This window comes from Lutjanus erythropterus, chromosome 8 (assembly GCF_056507025.1).
Source record: "Lutjanus erythropterus isolate fLutEry1 chromosome 8, fLutEry1.hap2, whole genome shotgun sequence".
In the NCBI taxonomy this organism is placed as follows: domain Eukaryota; kingdom Metazoa; phylum Chordata; class Actinopteri; order Lutjaniformes; family Lutjanidae; genus Lutjanus; species Lutjanus erythropterus.
Genome location: NC_139324.1, coordinates 41,778,138 through 41,797,148, shown reverse-complemented (window position 1 = coordinate 41,797,148; position 19,011 = coordinate 41,778,138). Strand labels below are relative to the sequence as shown.

Sequence of the window (19,011 nt, the reverse complement as noted above, 5' to 3'; positions counted from 1 at the left end):
TTGATACAGCGGACTTCTTTAAAGGGATAGTCCTGTCAAATTAGCTGGACTTAATTTAAGGGGATCAAATGGATTAATTACATATGAATAAGAGTATTTACAGCTTTACAGCTCCCCAATTCCATGTAGTAATTAGCAAGTAACATATTTGAAAATTATTTGAAATAATCCTTAAATTACCTCAATATTTAAATTTCATGGTAAGTAGGTGGTAATTAGCTCATGACTTATTTAAAAATTCTGTGAAATTATCCCAAAATTACCTCAGACTTTACTCAAAATTTCATGGTACATAGGTGATAATTATAGCAACAAATATGACATTTCTATTCTAACATTTAACACAAATTTCGTGGTAAGTAGGTGGTGATTAGGTCATAACATATTTGGAATTTCTAAATTACACCCAAATTACCCTAACATTTACCCCAAAATTTCTACATCTTTTCCAAAGATCGTAACAGTATTGATACCAATTACTTAACATGAAATGGAATGAGGTTCCTGTACTTTATTTGAGTATTTCAAGTTTATGCTACTTTAAATGTCTACTCCATTTTGGAAGACACTGAAGAGTCTGCCACTGAACATCATGATGCTTAACACATAATGCATCACTAATAATATTACAGTGATGTGAAGTGGACTGACCACTGGCATAAACAGTTGTTTAGGCCCACAACTGTTTTAGTAGGGGCCACACGATCGGTGTGACTTTCTGTGTTGCTCGCTCTGCGATCCCGCCCACACTGCTCCAGCTGATTTCACCATTTTCTCCTCTGCTTTTTTCCTGCCAATACTGTTTTTAGACACCACTGTGCCAAGCCGAGAGGATTGATGAAACCCCTGAAAAACTCAAGGGCTTCTTTATACATTATTTAAAAAGGTTCTCAGTAGAACACCCTGGGTGGGTTCTTCATAACACCCTTTGTAGGCAATTTTCAACCAACTTCATTCTGGTTCTTGTACCAGATCAAGATTCATTGAACGTTGGTGCTATCTAATGAACCAGCCTGCAGGTCTGCCAGTTTTGAGTTGAACCATTGAGTGGAATCAAGGATGCATCATCAATGAAGACCAACCTGTTATTTTTCATCAAAATGCCCTGAATGGTTCAAAATAAGGTGTCTGAACCACAATGGAGCTTGATGTTTGTGGAAAAGGGGCCTTGCAGAACCTGTCATAGGTTCTTAAAGCCTGTCACACATGGCTGTAGGTAGAACCCTTTATGTTAGGTTCTCTGAATGGGTTCCAAGTGGAGCCTTCAAAAAAGGCGTTGGTAAAATGTTCTTCTGGCATTTCATGTGAAACTTTTAAATGTTTTCGTATGATAAAAGACAATGAAGACAAAGTGTATTCATCAATGACTGTGTGCTGTTGCCTTTTCAGTGAACGCACAACGAGAGAAAAAGGATGTGAAACTGCAGCCTCGGTTCGTTTTAGGTAGAGGTCAAAGAGACAGATAAGATCTGATCAATCAAGAGAAAAGATGGAGGTGTGTGTGTATGAGAGAGAGAGATATAAAGTGATTGAGAGGAAAGGGGTACAGAGGTCATGTTTCACAGTTTATTTAGTGACATGTCAGTAAATAATTTTAATACAAATATCACAGTGTCACGAAAGCAAAGGCAAGATCGACTTATTACGACTGACTGCACAGAAACCTCAGTAATTATGAGGCTGTTTGTGAATTATCACCTCCACAGAGTGCAGCACAAAGGAATGCTGGGGTGATGAGGTGATCTATTATTTAAAGACAGACATGATGTGCTGTTGTTATAAAATACACACAGTGCAAACATTGGCTCAGAAAGATGTATAACACACACATGCACACATTATGCACATTTACTGGCAAGAGCATTTATGATGTAGAGGTCCATTACCAGTAGCCATCAGTGTGTGTGTGTGTGTGTGTGTGTGTGTGTGTGTGTGTGTGTGTGTGTGTGTGTGTGTGTGTGTGTGAGAGACAGAGAGAGAGAGAGAGAGAGAGAGAGAGAGAGAAAGAGAGATGTAAATAATTCAATTTAAACAAGGTAGAGGAAGCTTGATATGAGTTTTACCTCTGTAAATAATCCAGGAATGAGACATTTAAGAACTCACGTTACAGTAACTAAGTGATGGACAATAAAGTGCTGTGTCTCTGTGTGTGTGTGTGTGTGTGTGTGTGTGTGTGTGTGTGTGCGTGCGTGCGTGCGTGCGTGCGTGCGTGCGTGCGTGTGTGCTTGCGTGTGTGTGGTGTGTGTGTTTGGCCAGGGTTTCCAGGAAATCTACTGCACTTAAAAGCTTGTGATAAACACACAGAGACACAGCAAGCACACACAATATGCATGTTCCTATATATTTCTTTTTACCAGATCTGGAAAGAAAGGTAATGGTCATCACCAATTAATAATTGTTGTGTAATTAAATTTTTTTCCCTGTAATTGTAACGGATTATGATCACATTTAGTGGCAGAATCAGTAACATCTTTTAAATAACTTCTTAAAAACCAATTTTTATAGACTTCCTTTTTTGTGATGCCGTCTCTTTTTAATATATCTTTATACTTTTCATTTGTACTTGACATTATGCGATTATCTCCTTCCTTTTTTTTATTTATATTGACTTTACAACATCATGTAATGTCTGCATTCTCCTCCCTCTATTTTCATTTGTTTTTCTGTTCTTATCTCTTGTGCTGTTTTGTCTTTAGTGTCTTTTGCTTGTGTTTTAGTTTTATTGCAATTTTTGGTTAATTTTTTCTTACTTCTGTTTGGCTTTATTGTGTTACCCTTCTGTTATTTTGCCTCCTGCTCTTTTGCTTTGTCTGTCAAAGCACTTTATAAACTGTTTTTAAAAGTGCTATATAAATAAAGTGTGAATTTTAGTTAGAATTAGCGCATGAATTCTTGAGTTATGGCGAAAAACGTGTTTTGTAAGGTCATAGTGACCTTTGACCACCAAAAACTAATTAGTTCACATGGACATTTGTGTCACGTTTGAAGACATTCTCTCAAGATCACACTTATGTTGATGTAGGAATCTTTCCAATGCACTTGCACCATTAAATGCATCACATTTCAATCATCTATGGCTCTAAGCGTCTTGTTAACACTGATTGAACATTTCTGAAACATGATATATATCCAAATCTCAAGGAAAGTAAATTTTTCTGCAAGTGGAAAAAGGAAATGACCTATCTAGCACATTTATGTGGCAATACATTATCAGTCATTTGCCATTTTTAGATATCCTCAGGTTTTGAAGACCTGCAGGAAATTAAAAGTAAATAGGATGGATACTGTATGCTTTAAACATGAATTCTGTTTTGGTTTTTCCCGTATGTTCATGGAGGAGTCCAGAGCTTGCTGTGTTTGAGATAAGCATCTATTGATTTAGGCTTTGGAAGACTTGTAGGAAGCAATCAAGAGGTGGTGAACTGATTGAGTGGGTTACTGATTTATTCATTCATTGAGAGGTCACTCCACTGGATTGGACGGCAAGTTGATGGGATCGTAATTTGAGAATTGATTGCTGTGTGTCTCCTGTAAACTCCTCATTTTTCTTCACATGCTGCTGCTGGTGTTCGAAGGGCACGGTCAGATGGTTTGAGCCTCTCTGATGGCTGTCCTGCACCTGCAAAGTGAGCCTGTTTCCACTGAAAACATGTTTAAAATACAAAAAAAATACCATGGTCACGTTAACTGAATGTTCACGTTTAGACCATATTTCACTGGGATTTGCAGCAGCCTCTTGTCACTTTGAACGCTCACTAAGAATCCAAATTTCTCAGTTGAAAGCCAAAAATTTAAATAATTTCACACAGGATCAACACCTCAGTTGCCTGGATGAAAATCTTGTCTATAACCCACTCATTCACCACATCTTGCTGATAAATCAAAGTTCTACATCCCAAGAAGCGCAATTTATTGCAAATTTTTGTCATAGAGTATTTTCTCCTTTCATCTTCCCTGCAGTGAAAGAGACATTTTTTATTTATTTTTTTTATTGAGATGTGTTAATAAAAGTATGTTTTTAATGTAAGATTGATGGGGATTTATTGGCAGAATATGGCAGAAATGGAATATAATAGTTTTCATCATCACCTGAAAACAACAAGTGTTGTGTTTTTGTTAAAACCTTAAAATGAGATGTTTGTATCGACAGAGGCGGTAGGTCCTCTTCCAGAAAGGCTACCATGTTGCACCGCCGTGTTTCTGCAGTAGCTCAGAAAGGACAAACCAAACACTGACTGACAGAAAAAGACATTGCCACACATGCAACCTGAAACCTGAGTTGGCCAAATGAAAATCCTGCCATTAATCCATTCAAACATCACATCTTAATAAATTAAAATCAATTAAATCCACAGTAGTCAAAGTTGTAATTGAGTGTGTTAGGTTACAGCAAGAAGCAAAATTTCATTATTTTAGATTAAGAACTTCTCCCTTTATGATGTCCTGAAAGTTTCAGTACACAGCCTATGTGGTCAATTAATTAATGATATTTTATGTGAAACATTAAATGTGTTGATATTGCATCTTCATTTAGACCAGATTACTGTGCAGCCACAGTTAATGACACAACAACAACAACAACAAATGCATTTATTACATATGTATAATTAGACAACTGTGCATTGGTAATAATATCTCAGATGAAACGGATATCACAACATAAATAAATAATGTGCAGCCAGAATGAGAAGTGCAATGCATTTAGCCAAAGCAAACACTTGTAAAATGAACTGAATGAAAAAAAAGAAAACAAAACTTGTAGGCCTATGATATACAGTACATGTGTACATATTTCTTCATTTAATTAAAATATTTCAAAATAAAAACTTTAAAAAAAACTTTAAACACTTGAACAGGCTTGACTGGAGCTACGCAGATTTGTGACATGGGCTGTAGGACCCTCTAATCACACCTGACAGCATACCTGTCTTACGTGTTCAGTTTGAATGTGAACCAGTCTTCAACTAGAAATCAATATTGAAATCTTAGTTGGTGCTCACTCGGTGTGGGAAAGTTTTAGTGGTTCAGTTTCGTTTTAAGCCCAAAGAGTAAATCAGCTCCCCAACAAAGTTAATTAGAGATCTCTGGACAGGTGTCAGTTGTTTGGTCCAATTATGATATGATATTTACTGTCTGATAATAATAAAGGTTATATATATGGCTTATCAAATAAACAGTAACAAAGTGTTTTACAAGGCAGATAAAAGAACAGACATTTGTCAGAAGGAGGATCTCTTCTATGGATAGTTTGAGACAGTTTGTTTTAGAGGCATTTTTAATTCTCACTTTTAGCTTTTGTACAAAATCAGAGGTTGATTTTCTCTTCAGGTGCATCAAAAGACCACAGCGGGCAGCAACACAATTGACATTCAGTGTCATGGATCATTAAGCACCAGTGACGTCTGTGCGTGTGTCAGTATTGATCCACGGACATACAATGCACGTGCACATGGATCCATGTGTGAAAAAAACACACTGAAGCCAATGCACATCAATATCAGTACAGGACGCCGCGATTCCTTCACCCACTTCATTTCACACATACCTCAGATCCTACAAAGATCAGACAACATGCAGCTTGTGTGCATTTAGTTTTATTTTATTACATAAAATAAAAGGTGCTAAATATCATCTGGCTGAGATCAGTGTTGCCCCTTCAGTCTGGTTCAAAATGCCAAGAACCAGGGCCGTGGCCAGGATTTTAGAAATACGGAGGTCAAACATCCGAGTCCTGAAGAATTTTGAGCATAGAAAACATTTAAAAACATTTCATAGAGCAGATGAAAGTGCAAAGTAAATAGAAGCAAAACATTATTAATTGTAGGCCATCTTTTAGAAGTGAGTTTTAAGAAGTCGCCTGATCTCACACTGAAAACACACAGTCACCTTCAGTTTTCAGCCAGAAGGTTTTGATTGGCTGATCTCAAGAGCCTATACGGAGTTAAAAGCTCATTAATGTGGTCTGGTGCCAGACAGTGGATGGTAATTATAAGTAATTAATACAATTTTAAAGTGTACTCTAAAATAAATGACCTTCTAGATTTAGTCAATAATCTGGCTGCTGAGTTCTGGATGAGTTGTCGTAGTGAGAGTGTGAGTTTACGCAGGTAAAAAGAGAGTTACAGTCGTCCAGGTGTGACGATATAAGAGCATGTATGACTGAGCTTGTGTCTGACCTCAGAGATGTTTCATAACCGATTAAAATGAAACTGGATGATTTTTCTGGTGTGTTCTTCAAAGGATAGGTGACTGTCAGTGGTTACTCCAATAGGTTCTTTCCTACTGATTTTACATTGTTGGTAAGCGAATCGAAAGAGGACTTTATCTGTAATTTATCATGTTCTGGTGATAAATCTTTTTGGTAATAATCACTGGACACACAACTATCTCCATGTAATAAGAAACAGCCCTGATCTCTTGTCAGTTCAAACTCGTTTAGTAACACAGAAGAGACTGACTTCTCATACATGCTTAAATATTTATGTTGGATATTTGAAATGGAATTTAGCAATTTCTTACTTTAATTTAAGATTTTACAAGATATATATGTTAAACATTTTAAAAAAGACAGAAAAACACAGGGGACATGGCCGAAGAGTCCTTAAGAACCAAAGAGCGTCAGTGCAAGAAGTTTGAGAGGATTACAATATCATCTTTTTTTTTTTTTTAAAAATACTCATACAATTTGGTACCTGCCTAATTCTTTCCACAGTCGCACAATGAAGTGGATTCTTCAAGAATACGTTGTGCAGAAAGCAGAGAAATACCTGGAAATGCCCCCAGTCCATCAGAGGGCTGACACACCTCTGTATGAAGTGAATTATGATAAAGACACATTAATGTCATGAACACACACACCAACAACACACTTATTTATTTTAGGTTTAGAACAGAATGTGCAAAATAGAATAGAATAGAATAAAATAGAACAGGACAGGGGATTCTCACATACACAGAGACGCACACTTCCATCGCCTCTTGCCTGTTTCCATGGAGACAGTAGTGAGCTGTTTCTTTCCACTAGGATCAGACCGTCTGTCTTCATCACAATACATATGCACATACACACGCGTGCACACACATCCACTGCACAGTGATGATTTTTTTTTTTTTCAGTCTTAACAGATTAGTCAGAGCTGCGATGACTGTGTGATGCTGTCCTAAATACTGTGGGGCTTCTCCCGACATGTACAAGGTCATGCATTAATTATGAATCATCACTCCACAGGTGTTATGGAGATAACTATAATAATCTATTGAGCAGATGTTGTAGATGCTGAGCAGATTAATTTTTTATGTGATCAAAGTATAAACACTTTTTAAAAATGCATGTTATGATCATCAGTTTTCATTTTAATAGGGCAAAACACTGCAAGACAGAGAGGAGTAAACTCAACGAGTCCGATGAAGAGAATGATTTTTGTTATACTGTAAATGGCATGGTGGCACGTATGACTTTATTGCCAGTTTTCATCATGGAGGAGCATTTTTTCGTTTTCATCTTCCCTGCAGATACAGTGAAAGAGTCTGCTGGAGACTTTTTTATTGAGAAGATGTTAATAAAAGTATGTTTTAAATGTCCCATGTGTAAGATTTAGGGGCATTTATTGGCAGAATATTGCATGAATATAATATTCATACATTTATTTATTAGTGTATAATCACCTGAAAATAAGAACCGTTTTGCTTTTGTTACCTTAGAATTAGGGCTTGGGTCTTCCGCTAAGAGGCTACCGTGTTGCACCACCATGTTTCTCTATTTTTTTTTTTTTTTTTTTCATAAGTTTAATAGCCATATTAGGTTCTTCTACGTGCTTGGAAGCAGAGGGGGAGCAGAAATACAGTAGATGGAGGTCGGCACAACCCCAGTTTGGAGGAGCAGTGGGGTTAATGGTGTAGGAAGCTAAGCAATGTACTGCTGGACAGGATCAGCAGCAAAACATATAGCTAAAAAAAAAAAAAAGAAGAAGAAAAACACGCCCATCTTAAAAAAAATAATATGTGTTGACTGGCATCTACTGTAGGTAATTCACCTACTATGGATATGCACCTCACACACTACTTCAAATAAGTATCCTTTCTTCACACAGTCAACAGTAATGGAAGATAAGCAATTACTTCAGCAGTTTGTTTTTATTAAAGGAGCCAAGTGTAGTAATTGTGCATCCAAAAATGAGTATTATGGTTCAAATAGCAAGTTCTTTCCATAAACTGTATACAAAAATGTGTTGAAATCCTTTTTAATGTGATCTGTGGTAGAACTGAGTTATTTCCCCCACCCAATCCTCCACAGAGGAAGCTCAGGCAGGCTGCAGGAACACTGCCGGAGCACAAGATGAGGGCAACGTTATAATTTGACAACAAAAAGCGACGACGAGTCCTCCAGCATAAGTCCGCCTCATCTGTTTCTAACAATCACTTGTCTGTCAATGTAGAGTTGAACCCATTATCCGGAAAACAAAAGCCAACTGCACTGAAAATACACACTCTGGAGATGGAGTTCAGTGACTGCTTTAATGTCCGCCATAAATATATTACTGAATTTATGCTAAAAGATTACTGATGACTGACATTTAATCATAAGTTAAACAGTTATTCTGGCTCTGAGTATTTCAATTTAGCATGTTTCCTTAATTTCTGATGATACATCATGGTTATTTTATGATTCATTACAGTAAATATATGAGAGATTTCTCTTTTAAATAAAAACTATTGGAGATAAAACATCCTTTGAGTGAACCAGCTGAGGTGAGAAAGCTGTCGGATTGGTGCTCACCCACTCTGACCTGCTGTAGCCTTTTGGCCAACAGGATTAGAGTTGAACTGAAATTAAAACAAGCAATCAAAGTGTCGCTGAACTGTTCTCTGCAGGTCCACCCATTCTTTTAAAAGGATGTTATCATCTGCCCCACCCTACACTTCCACCTCAACACTAGCCCCGAACTATTTTGGCATCAGGGTTCATGCAAGTTGAAGAAAACCCTCTGAATACAAAACCTTTCTACTGTTTCTGCAGTTGCACATTGTGATGCTAAATATCATAATTAGAGGTCATCACAAGATCGTGCAACAAGAAAGTCTAAAATACACAGAATGTTTTCTCACTGCTGTCTTAAGCAACTGCACAACTTTCACTTCCTCCTCGCCTGTGACACCACTGCCATGTGTGGATATCAGCTGCTGTGTACCTGCTTCCAGCTTTCATGTGCATCCTGTGCATATAAGCATAAGTCTCAGCTACACACCATTAAAATTTAACAACAGCTCAGAGGCATGCAGCCACACCTCGACGCTCCTCAAATGAGCACTCATCATTATGGTTCAGCTGCAACAACAGCCACACCAGTTCACCCCTTCCTCTTTTTTTTAATCTACACGAGATTGCGTGCATGTTTGACTCAATCTAGAAAAATGTGGAACATGGAACATATGCATGTGCAACAGTAATTACAGCTGCCTGGGTCTCTTGAAAGAATGGAAAATACCAATAGAGCTGTAATGAAGCGTTCCCATCTATTCATCACACCCACAGATGACAGCAGTGCCTCAGAAAAAAGAAACAGAAAAAAGAGATGTGGGGGAGATTGGCTTTATTTTTATCCTGGTGAGTTCTACCTGTTTTGTTCCTCATTTTTCTTTTGTAATCATGCTGAGTTTTATTTGTTTTCTACTGATTGTTATTGACTGATTCGTCACAAAGAATCTACTTTGTGTTTCTTCTACAATGACACATAGTATACATACAATAAAAAAAACAACACTTGCCTAAATTGACTTTTAGTAACCTCTTTTTTCCAAAAGTCACTACAGTAACCTTATATTACAACTAACTATCACCAGACTGCCTTCATGTACCTGCATGAATGTCTTTTATTGTTGTTGCTGTGATTTATTAATTCATTCATTCACTGAATGTCCATAACTGCTTATCCTTGAAGGGTCGTGGGGGGCTGGAGTCTGTCCCAGCTGACTCTGGGCGAGAGGCGGGGTTCATCCTAGTCAAGTCGCCAGTTCATCGCAGCGCTGACACAGAGACAACCATTCACACGCACATTCACACCAATAGGCACTTTAGAATGACCAATTAACCCATTTAATGTTTATCTTGTGGGACTGTGGAAGCCGGAGTATCTGGAGAGAACCCACGTGAACATGAGGAGAACATGCACACTCCACACAGAAAGGCTCTGCTTCAGCTGCAAACTCCCCGGCTTCCAGCCGGCTGGGGGATTTGAACTCAGGACCTTCTTGCTGTGAGGAAGCAGTGCAAACCACTGCGCAACTGTGCCATGACTGATTTCTGCATTTTCTTTTTCTACTGTGCATGCTTTTACCTGTGCGTCTGCTTTGCATGTTTTAGTGTCAAACTATGTGGAATAATATTGTCTTCAGTCCATGTTACTATTAAAATTAATATCCCTCATTTATTTGTTTCACATGTGTTGGTTTTTGAGACTTTGTGTTGCAAGTTTTAAATAGTACATACATTTTTTAAATTGTTTTTTTTATGTTTGAAAACTGGTCATCATGCGCTTAAATTTTGGGGGAGATTCTGCAACGCTGTTTTCTTGTGAAACTCCAGCAGTGTTTTGTGGACTAAAAAAATAAACCCAACCTTCAGTCAACCTGAGAGTGAGTAGATAACTGAATTTTCATTTTTGGGTGAACTAACCCTTTAAACAGGGGGTCGTGCAAGCTCAGTTTTCAATAAAGTCTTTACACTTCTCAGGGAGAGAAGAAAAATCCATCCTGGATTTCCTGATAAAAGCACATTTATACTTGCATCCATCTTCGCCAATATTCACTCCCTCATTCATTTCAACTGAATCCTGTTTGCTTACTGACAAAGTCAAGAATGTGTTTCCCATTTGATGCCAGCTCTGACTGGTTCCAGCTGCCCTGCAGGTCAAAGTTTACCTTTGTTCAACTGTGACCTGAGAAAAAGTGTTTTGAGGCATGTTTGAAAATGGAGATGTCAGTTTTGCATGATGCCATCATACCTCTGCGCGCAGTATTGTACCAGCAGACCGCGTTATTGCCATTTTGAGAGAAACATCTCTTAAGTTTCACTCTGACCCCAAATTCACACCACATGTAAAACTTCAGCAGCACATGATTGCATGACTGATCTAAGCTTTAAATAGTTGCATCAAGTCTGTCCTCCTGTCTTTCTTGAAGTGAAACAAACCTGTTAATTAAAATGGTTTCTAAAATACAAATAGAAAGCATTCGCATCTGGAATGGGAACTCTTGGGCGTTCAGATTGTAGAGGGAAAATGTTGCTTTGGTTCTGCAGTGCCGACACTCAGAAGGAGTCACTCTTAATCTTTCATATACGTACTTGTATTTCAGGTTTTGTGTAAAGAAAGGGAGCAGTCCAATAATAATAGATGATAAATAAATAGATAATAAATAAAATACATGTAATAAAACCTAAAAAAAAACAACTATCATCTTCATTAGAAAGTGAACAAAAGCTAAAGAGTAGGACCATACTCATATGCTAAGATAAGATAAGATGTGGGAAGATGAGATAACACTTTATTGTCCGTTTCTTTTATCACAAGCTCCAAAAATCATCAATGACATAGCACATGACATTATATGACACAAGTAACTAGTTACAAAGTATCACATTACTGTAATTTCACTGCTTTTGGTTTTAAGACATGCAAATAATTTGTCTTCTCAAATTAATGATGCAATAACAATTACTGATTTTCAAATGGGCTTTTTACTTTTTACTTTTCTTACCTGAAAATGGTACTGCAGAGATGAGCAGATCAGCAGACAAGTCCAGCTAATTCCCTGATCTGTGATCAAATGTCACCCTGACCTTATGGTGGCACAAGATAGTTCAAGCAATGTGAACTTGTTTTTTTTTTAAATCATAGTTTAATGTAAACAGTTCTAATATATAACATAACATAACATAACATACCATAACATAACATAACATAACATAACATAACATAACATAACATAATTGTTCAATAACAGGTGTTGCAACACCTGGATAATGTGCAGCTTCCTCTGGGTCTTGTTGTTGCTGCCCTCTGTTGGTCAGGAGTATAAATACCTCCCATCAGTGATAATGGGTACAATGATAGATAACACTAAAACAATGTAGCTAAAATCATTTGTAGGTGCCTGTAGTTCATGTGTGAGAGCGTTCAAGTGTGGGGGTGAATGAAGAATGATTAATCACTGATCTAATTGCAGTCCTCTGTTGATTAAGTGAAGAACAAACATTTGCTTGTGCCTGTTTTTCCTGCATTGTGACACACTAATGCGCCTCCTGGTGGTCAGGAGTTGGTACTCCTCATGAAGAACATGACAGGGGTCCATGGTGACTCTGTCAGCCAGTCTGAGGGTTGGTGATTTGTTAGGTGATTGTAAAAGGCAAATAAATGTAAAAGGCTTATAGAAATACATAAAGAAATGTAAAAATCAATACATAAATAAATAAATTTGTGTAAACAAATAAGGGAAATTCATGGGGAAAAATAATAAATAAAAAATCTAATCATAAGCATACTAAAAATTAAATAAATGAATACATATATTGGAAAGCTAAATAGGAATAATAAATAGGGCACATTAGTTTATTTATTTAGTCATTTATTTTTGTCTTTATTTATATTTCATTTTATTTGTGTTGGTCTTCCACAGTTACATGGTGCCCATATGTAAATAGTTTTATAGTTTGTCCTGTATAATGCTGTGTTTTCTCTTCTCTGTCTGTCTTTGATGTAGTTTATATTTTGTTAATGATGTGGCTTGAAATTGTACAAAAAAGGCGATAAAGAGAGAAAATAAACTGTCCTGTCGTAAAACTGTCGCGAAACACTATGGCGACAGCTTTACGACAGTCGCTTTACGGACAGAATCTTCTGTCACATAAGTGTTTGATAGCGGTTGTCCTTAGGAAGATGTGGAGAACATGTGAGTGTTAAAAGGTGTTTGTTGCTCTGAAGACTGTAAATGCAGTTAATTTAAGTCTCATTGTTTCTACTCAGGAAAGTAATGCTAACAGTAGCTTTTCTTCACTGGGTCAGTTAGCTGAGGTCACTGTTAAAATACAGATAACATGTAATAAAACATTATGTACAAGCTCGGTCTGTTTGCAGAGGTACAGTTGGTTAACGGTCGTATTTTAGTGTCATTGTCTGGTGTTTAAGCGAGGAGAAATGCCAAGAGACAGCGATTAGCATGCGATTTGTAAGTTAGCTTCGATTCAGCAGTGTTGATAAAATCCAATATAGCAGCATTTTGACTCGGTAATCTGATACTATTATATAGTTAAATCTAATTCAGTGTTAGATCAGGAAAAGAAAAGAAAAGACGACCTTCAAAGCTGCCGTTATGTCATGCTAGCTAACATCCCACTTATTCAGTATTAATGTGAAGTTAATGAAGTTAGCCTCACTTCAAATTAAGGTCAGTTATGTTGATATATCTACCAGCAGTACCTTAGCATAACCGTCTTTAACTGTATATCTAGTTATGTTGTATGTTTACTAGGGCCCGAGCGATATTGCATTTTTGGTTGATGCTGATATCAGTATTATGAAATTTAAAAAAAATCTGATACGGGTATATTGGCTGTTATGATACAATATAATATAATATAATATATAATATATAGTTCACATATATACTGATCACTGTCTAAAAAGTTAACAAATAAAGGGAATCTGAATTATGTTGTGTTAAAAAAAGTTTTATGATATCAACATATCAGACAACATACATGCAGACACCCACGTAAACCAGTGAAACTGTTATAGGCCGATATCAGGCTGATAATATCAGTCACACTCTAATGTCAGTGCTCAATAAACCCTTTTCACAGCAGTCATGCTAATATGAAATATTTACTAGGGTAAACACAGGTGTTACCAATGATACTATTCAAGGTCCCATTCCATTTAGTGCAGCAGAGCCTTTTCAGTGAGCCAACATATACAACAGCTGCACCCCAACTCTGTTTGTAAAAGGTCAACTGTTGCTTTTTGTTTTTAATAGGGAAACATGTTGTTGAATAAACGCGAGGTTTATCTGTGGACTGGAACATGCAGTCACATGATGCATTAGTTGTATCAGCTATTATCTTCCCACCTGGTGTTGTCTTTGTTAACTTGAAGACAGAATGATCAGGGGCTGTCATGTGCACCTGTTAACTGCAGCTAACCGAATATGGTCTGTAATGAAGGGGATGTTATGGAGATCTAAGGGCTGCTGTACTACGAAGGAAGCTGGCTTGACAAAACCTGAAACCTCAGTGAGAGTTAAATAGTATCACAGCAGTGGCTCTCAAGTGTCTTTGTGAACTCAGGCTTTCTTCTTCAGGCTCTGTGTGTGTTCACATCAAAAGGGGCATCTGCTGCGTCATGTGACTCTTCTTCTTCACAAAGTGATGCGATCAGCTGCTGCCTCCTTCAGTCAAGATGAACAAGTCATTATAATGGAGAGATATGGAGAATAAAAAAATATATATTATGGCAGAAAGCAGCACAGTTTCTGCTCAGGGTTTGTTCTATTGCACAGTTCACGATATATCTTTTTTTCATGATACAAAAATTTATATATAATGGAAAGATTACAATATTATAAATTCATATCATGATAATGGTAATAGTGGAAGGGTTAGTTTCAAAAAGGGGGTTGACTTCAGCAGTGTGGAAGTGGTTTTGCTACAAAAGATGAAATTAACAGTAAACCACATAGTATTTAAGAAGTGCAAGAAGACAGTAACAGCAAAAGGAGACAAACAACAAACTGATTTCATTACATGAGCCTTCAATATTTTTTCATATTGCAAAAAATATTGTTGTTGCAGACTATCCTAGAATATATTTGTGATATTATTTTAGGGTCTCCCAACCCTAGTTGCTGCAAATAAGACAAGAAAATTTCTGGCAGAAAATTACTCATTAATTTGATGCACTCTTAATTAGAGCTGCAATGATTAATCGATAACTTAACTATTTTGATAATTGATTAATTGTTTTGAGTTATTCACACTTCTCAAAGTTTTCTTTACTCTTTTTATGAGAGTAAACTGAATATCTTTCAGTATTAGACATAAGAAGACATTTGAGTGTGTCAGTTTGGGCTTTTGAAAAAAAACATTTTTTCACCATTTTCTGACATTTTACGGACCAAACCACTAACTCTATTAGTGGTTTGGTCCGTAAACTTGATACTTAGATCTCAAACTGTCTTATGATGAAGGATGTATGGAAATCACTTTAGTTTTTGGCCAAATCAAAGTAAAATTAATGTTACTGATGGAGTATAATCCATGATAAATGGGATAGACTAATCACTTTTCTAATTGGTGTTCTGAGTGGAAATACCAGCAGTGCAAAACAGACTTGGCAGCAAATCAGGATCAGGCTTAAAAGCATAATTCAAATTGGTCTGTATTTGCTTCATCCTTCTTTAAGTGTGCGGGTGATGTGTTTTATCTCGTCTTATCTTGCAGTTTTAACTTTCACTTTATTTATTTTGTCATTGTTTTAATTGTTATTATTTTCTGCTTTAAAGTTCAGCACTTAGTGCTGCATTTTATGCATGAATTGTGCTTGGAAAAACTGATTTTCTGCATCATTAACTGAGGTTTCCTTGCCAACGTGATGCATACAGATTGTGCTGCTGTAATTTAAAATATCCTGCTTTGTTTGATGACATCACTAGAGTACAGCTCAACAACTTTGCATATATAATGTATTCCTTCAACTGAGAATTATATTGTGTTTAAAGAACATCATCAGGAAAATAATTTGTCTAAAAATGGCACTTTTTACTGCCCATTTCACCTGAAACTAGCCTGTTTTGGACCAGTTTATTAGATCATCATCAGTTACCATGGTGATTAAGTAGCCAGGTTTAAAGAGAGCCACCTTAGTGACACTGAAAACTATGACTTAAGACTCAACACACCTTACTTAACGCATTAATCTGGCTTCGTAGGACAGCCCTCTAGTGGTTAAAGAGAATATTCCTTCAACAGGACAACCTCACCTCACCTCTTGAATTCTCTGTGTATATCTATAACATGCAGCAGGCCTGTTGGTGTACTCATAAACATTTTGTCTGACTCCTTCACAGATGCCACCTACTGAAGCCCACAGCATCCAAGTGACACAAAACCACTGAAAACAAAACCCTGACATGGCGTCCCACTTCCTCAAGTACTCAGTGCTTCTCCAGAAGTACCGGACTCCGCTGCTTATTGCGAGCTGCGGTGGGGTCTTTGCAGCCAACTTGTTCTACCATGTCTTCCCTGACATGTCCTTCCGTCCGCTCTATCAGGCCTGGTACAAAGGAGAGCCAATGGTGCTGTCTGAGAAGCTTGAGGATGTTTTCCAGCAGGTAGTGTGTGTGGATGTGCTGAAGTTTCATGTCTTCTGTCTTTACCTTCTCCTCTCAAGACTGCATTTAAATTTTTGAAATTAAATTAGATTTGTACAGTTACTTGCAGATGGTGTCGATGACATAACACCTAGAAACACCTTCATTGCCAAATATTGAACTATTAAAACAAACTATATTTGAACAATAACAGTTATGTAAGTTTTTTGGCATTAAATCCAAGCACTTTTTACTGTAGCTGAAGTAAGAAGAATAGTGAACAGAAATAGAGAGATACCGACCTTTTAATTTGGTAAATTACAGCACTCATAAAGCCTAGATTCCCTCCACAAATAATAAATTAATAATTCATGGAGGAGCCATGTCATTAAAGTACAACCTTGATCCCAAGAAAGTTGGGACGTTGTGTACAATAAACAAAATAAAAACAGAAAGCAATGATTGGCAAATCTTTTTTGACCTATATTCAATTTACAACAGCACAAAGACATGATGTTTAATGTTCAAACTAATAAACTTGTTTTTTGTTTTTTTTTGTAAATAAACACATGCCTGCAACATGTTCCAGAAAAGTTGTGACAGGATCATGTTTATCACTGTGCTACATCACCTTTTCTTTTAACAACACTCAGCTGCACTGGGGAGCTGCTGTTGGAACACGTCCACAACGTGTCTTGGCATAGTCTTGCTGACAAAAGTGCGGATGTCTCTGTCTGTCTAAAAAGGGACGACAGCATGATGACAGCATTTGTTGCTCCAAATACCTGTGTGTACCTTTCAGCATTAATGGGGCCTTCACAGTTACCCATGATGCTATGGTCACTAATACACCCTCATACCATCACAGATGCTGGCTTTTAAGAAGTTAGCACGAATAAAAATCTGGATGGTCCTTTTCCTCTTTAGCCCAGAGGACACGATGTCCATGATTTTTGAAAACAATCTGAAACGTGGACTCGTCAGACCACAGCACACTTTTCCACTTTGCGTCCGTCCATCTCAGTTGAGCTCGGGTCCAGAGAAGTCTGCAGTGTTTCTGGATGTTGTCTTTATCTTTGCATGGTAGAGTCTTAACCTGCATTTGTAGACGCAGAGACAAACTGTGTCTTTATACAATGATGTGGGTTTTTATTACAGGACCACCTGAGGGGTCAAAGGTCACAAGCATTCAATGTTGATTTAGCTCCTTTTGTGCAGAGATTTCTCTAGATTCTCTGAGTCTTTCAATGATATTATGGATTGTAGATGGTGAAATCTCACCCGTCCATGCTCGTGATTCTGTCACCTGTAATTAATTAACCTTTTTACCTGTGGAATGCTCCAAACAGCGTATCACAAATTGGAATGGAAAAAAGTGAAATAAAATCCACATTTCAATGTTTTTGTCATCAATTGCAGGTGATGAAGGACTATGGTATCAGCTCACCTAAGAATTTCTCTGTCTTCGCCTCCTTTGGGTTCCATCCAGTTAGTGCTGGTGTTCCTTGGCTTCCTGCAGGAGCCCAAATCGGCATCCCGGCAAACTTTAACAGCACAGCTGACGACCCGAGCGGAATCACCAACCGCAACATTTTCATCAACGGCAAAACTGTGGACTGGAGCAGCGACACCGGCTCTGCCCTGAAGGATGCACTGGTGTTTTCCCCTGAGGCGCAGAAATTTGCCATAGCGCGAGAGGTGGCCCGCCTGCAGTCTGGAGGACCGGTTTTGACTGCTGCTGTGGCCCCGTTGTGTCTGGGCGGGGTTTGGGTGTACAGCGTGGTGCTGAAGCAGATGATGGGGCTCCACACTGGGCCTGCGCTGTTTCGTGGCGCTGCGAACGTTGTGGCGCTGGGGCTCGGCACCGTGTCTTACTTCCTCACCTCGGATGCTGTCTCTCAGTGGAATGACTTTAGCTCAGACCGGCGTGCGGCGGGAGTGTCCCGTGATTACGCCAAAGGAGGGGTGGAGTTTTATGACAAGATTCTGTCCAGAAACAAGACACTGCGCTCCCTGATGGGGCAGAAGGGAGAGGATATGTACGCTCCCAGTGGGAACCTGTTCCCTGCTCACATCCTTCAGTTGAAACACACACCGTACACGTCCAGGAGAGAAGTGATCCTTGCTATGATGAAACAGGAGAAAGTTTGAAAAGAAATGAGAAGCAGGCAGCTGTGTTCAGAATAAAGATGGATGTTACTGGTCGCTACTACACCTGAACATGTAATGATCTCCTGTTAGTTGTGCTCATCTCTGACTGCTGAGAAATACCAGGGTGAGATGGTTCCTGTTTTTTCTGTTTTTCGGCAAGAAAAAAAAGGGACAAAAAGAACTGTTGATATATTTTTCATAAAGAAATGTCATCCAACATCTGCTGAATTTTATTTACTGTAATAATTTATGAATCCAGAAGTAAGGAACCACTGAAGTTATAAAAAGTGGGATGTCACAAATGTTTTTATCCAACAAAGACAGGATTTAAAGCGTTAGATTTGGATCCAATGTGCAAATAAACACATGAAGCCTCTTCAGAGCATGTGATGAAATATACAATGTTTTTGAATAGATTGATGACGTGGCCTAAAAATATTGGCCCTCAGATGAATGAAAACGTGTTTGTTTGGTACCGACCTCAATAAATAAAAACATCAT

At 37.8% G+C, this 19,011-nt stretch overlaps 1 protein-coding gene across 2 annotated transcripts; it reads left to right on the top strand.

Moving 5' to 3' along the window:
- The first annotated feature begins 12,842 nt into the window (after positions 1 to 12,842).
- Positions 12,843 to 18,694, top strand: tmem177 (transmembrane protein 177). Of its 2 annotated transcripts, none has more exons than XM_084725544.1 (3): positions 12,843 to 12,945; positions 16,117 to 16,380; positions 17,779 to 18,694. In XM_084725544.1, the coding sequence occupies exons 2-3, from the start codon at positions 16,180 to 16,182 to the stop codon at positions 18,508 to 18,510; spliced, it is 933 nt and encodes a 310-aa protein (XP_084581670.1). In that variant the 5' UTR covers positions 12,843 to 12,945; positions 16,117 to 16,179; the 3' UTR covers positions 18,511 to 18,694. The 2 variants fall into 2 exon arrangements, with proteins under 2 accessions (XP_084581670.1, XP_084581671.1); XM_084725545.1 differs by having other exon boundaries at positions 12,937 to 12,959.
- Positions 18,695 to 19,011: the final 317 nt, after the last annotated feature.

Bases quoted from the DNA above. Each gene is read 5' to 3' on its own strand.
- tmem177 (XM_084725544.1), top strand. From the start codon at position 16,180: ATGGCGTCCCACTTCCTCAAGTACTCAGTGCTTCTCCAGAAGTACCGG. The intron at 16,381-17,778 runs GTAGTGTGTGTG...CATCAATTGCAG, and splicing joins TTGAGGATGTTTTCCAGCAG to GTGATGAAGGACTATGGTAT.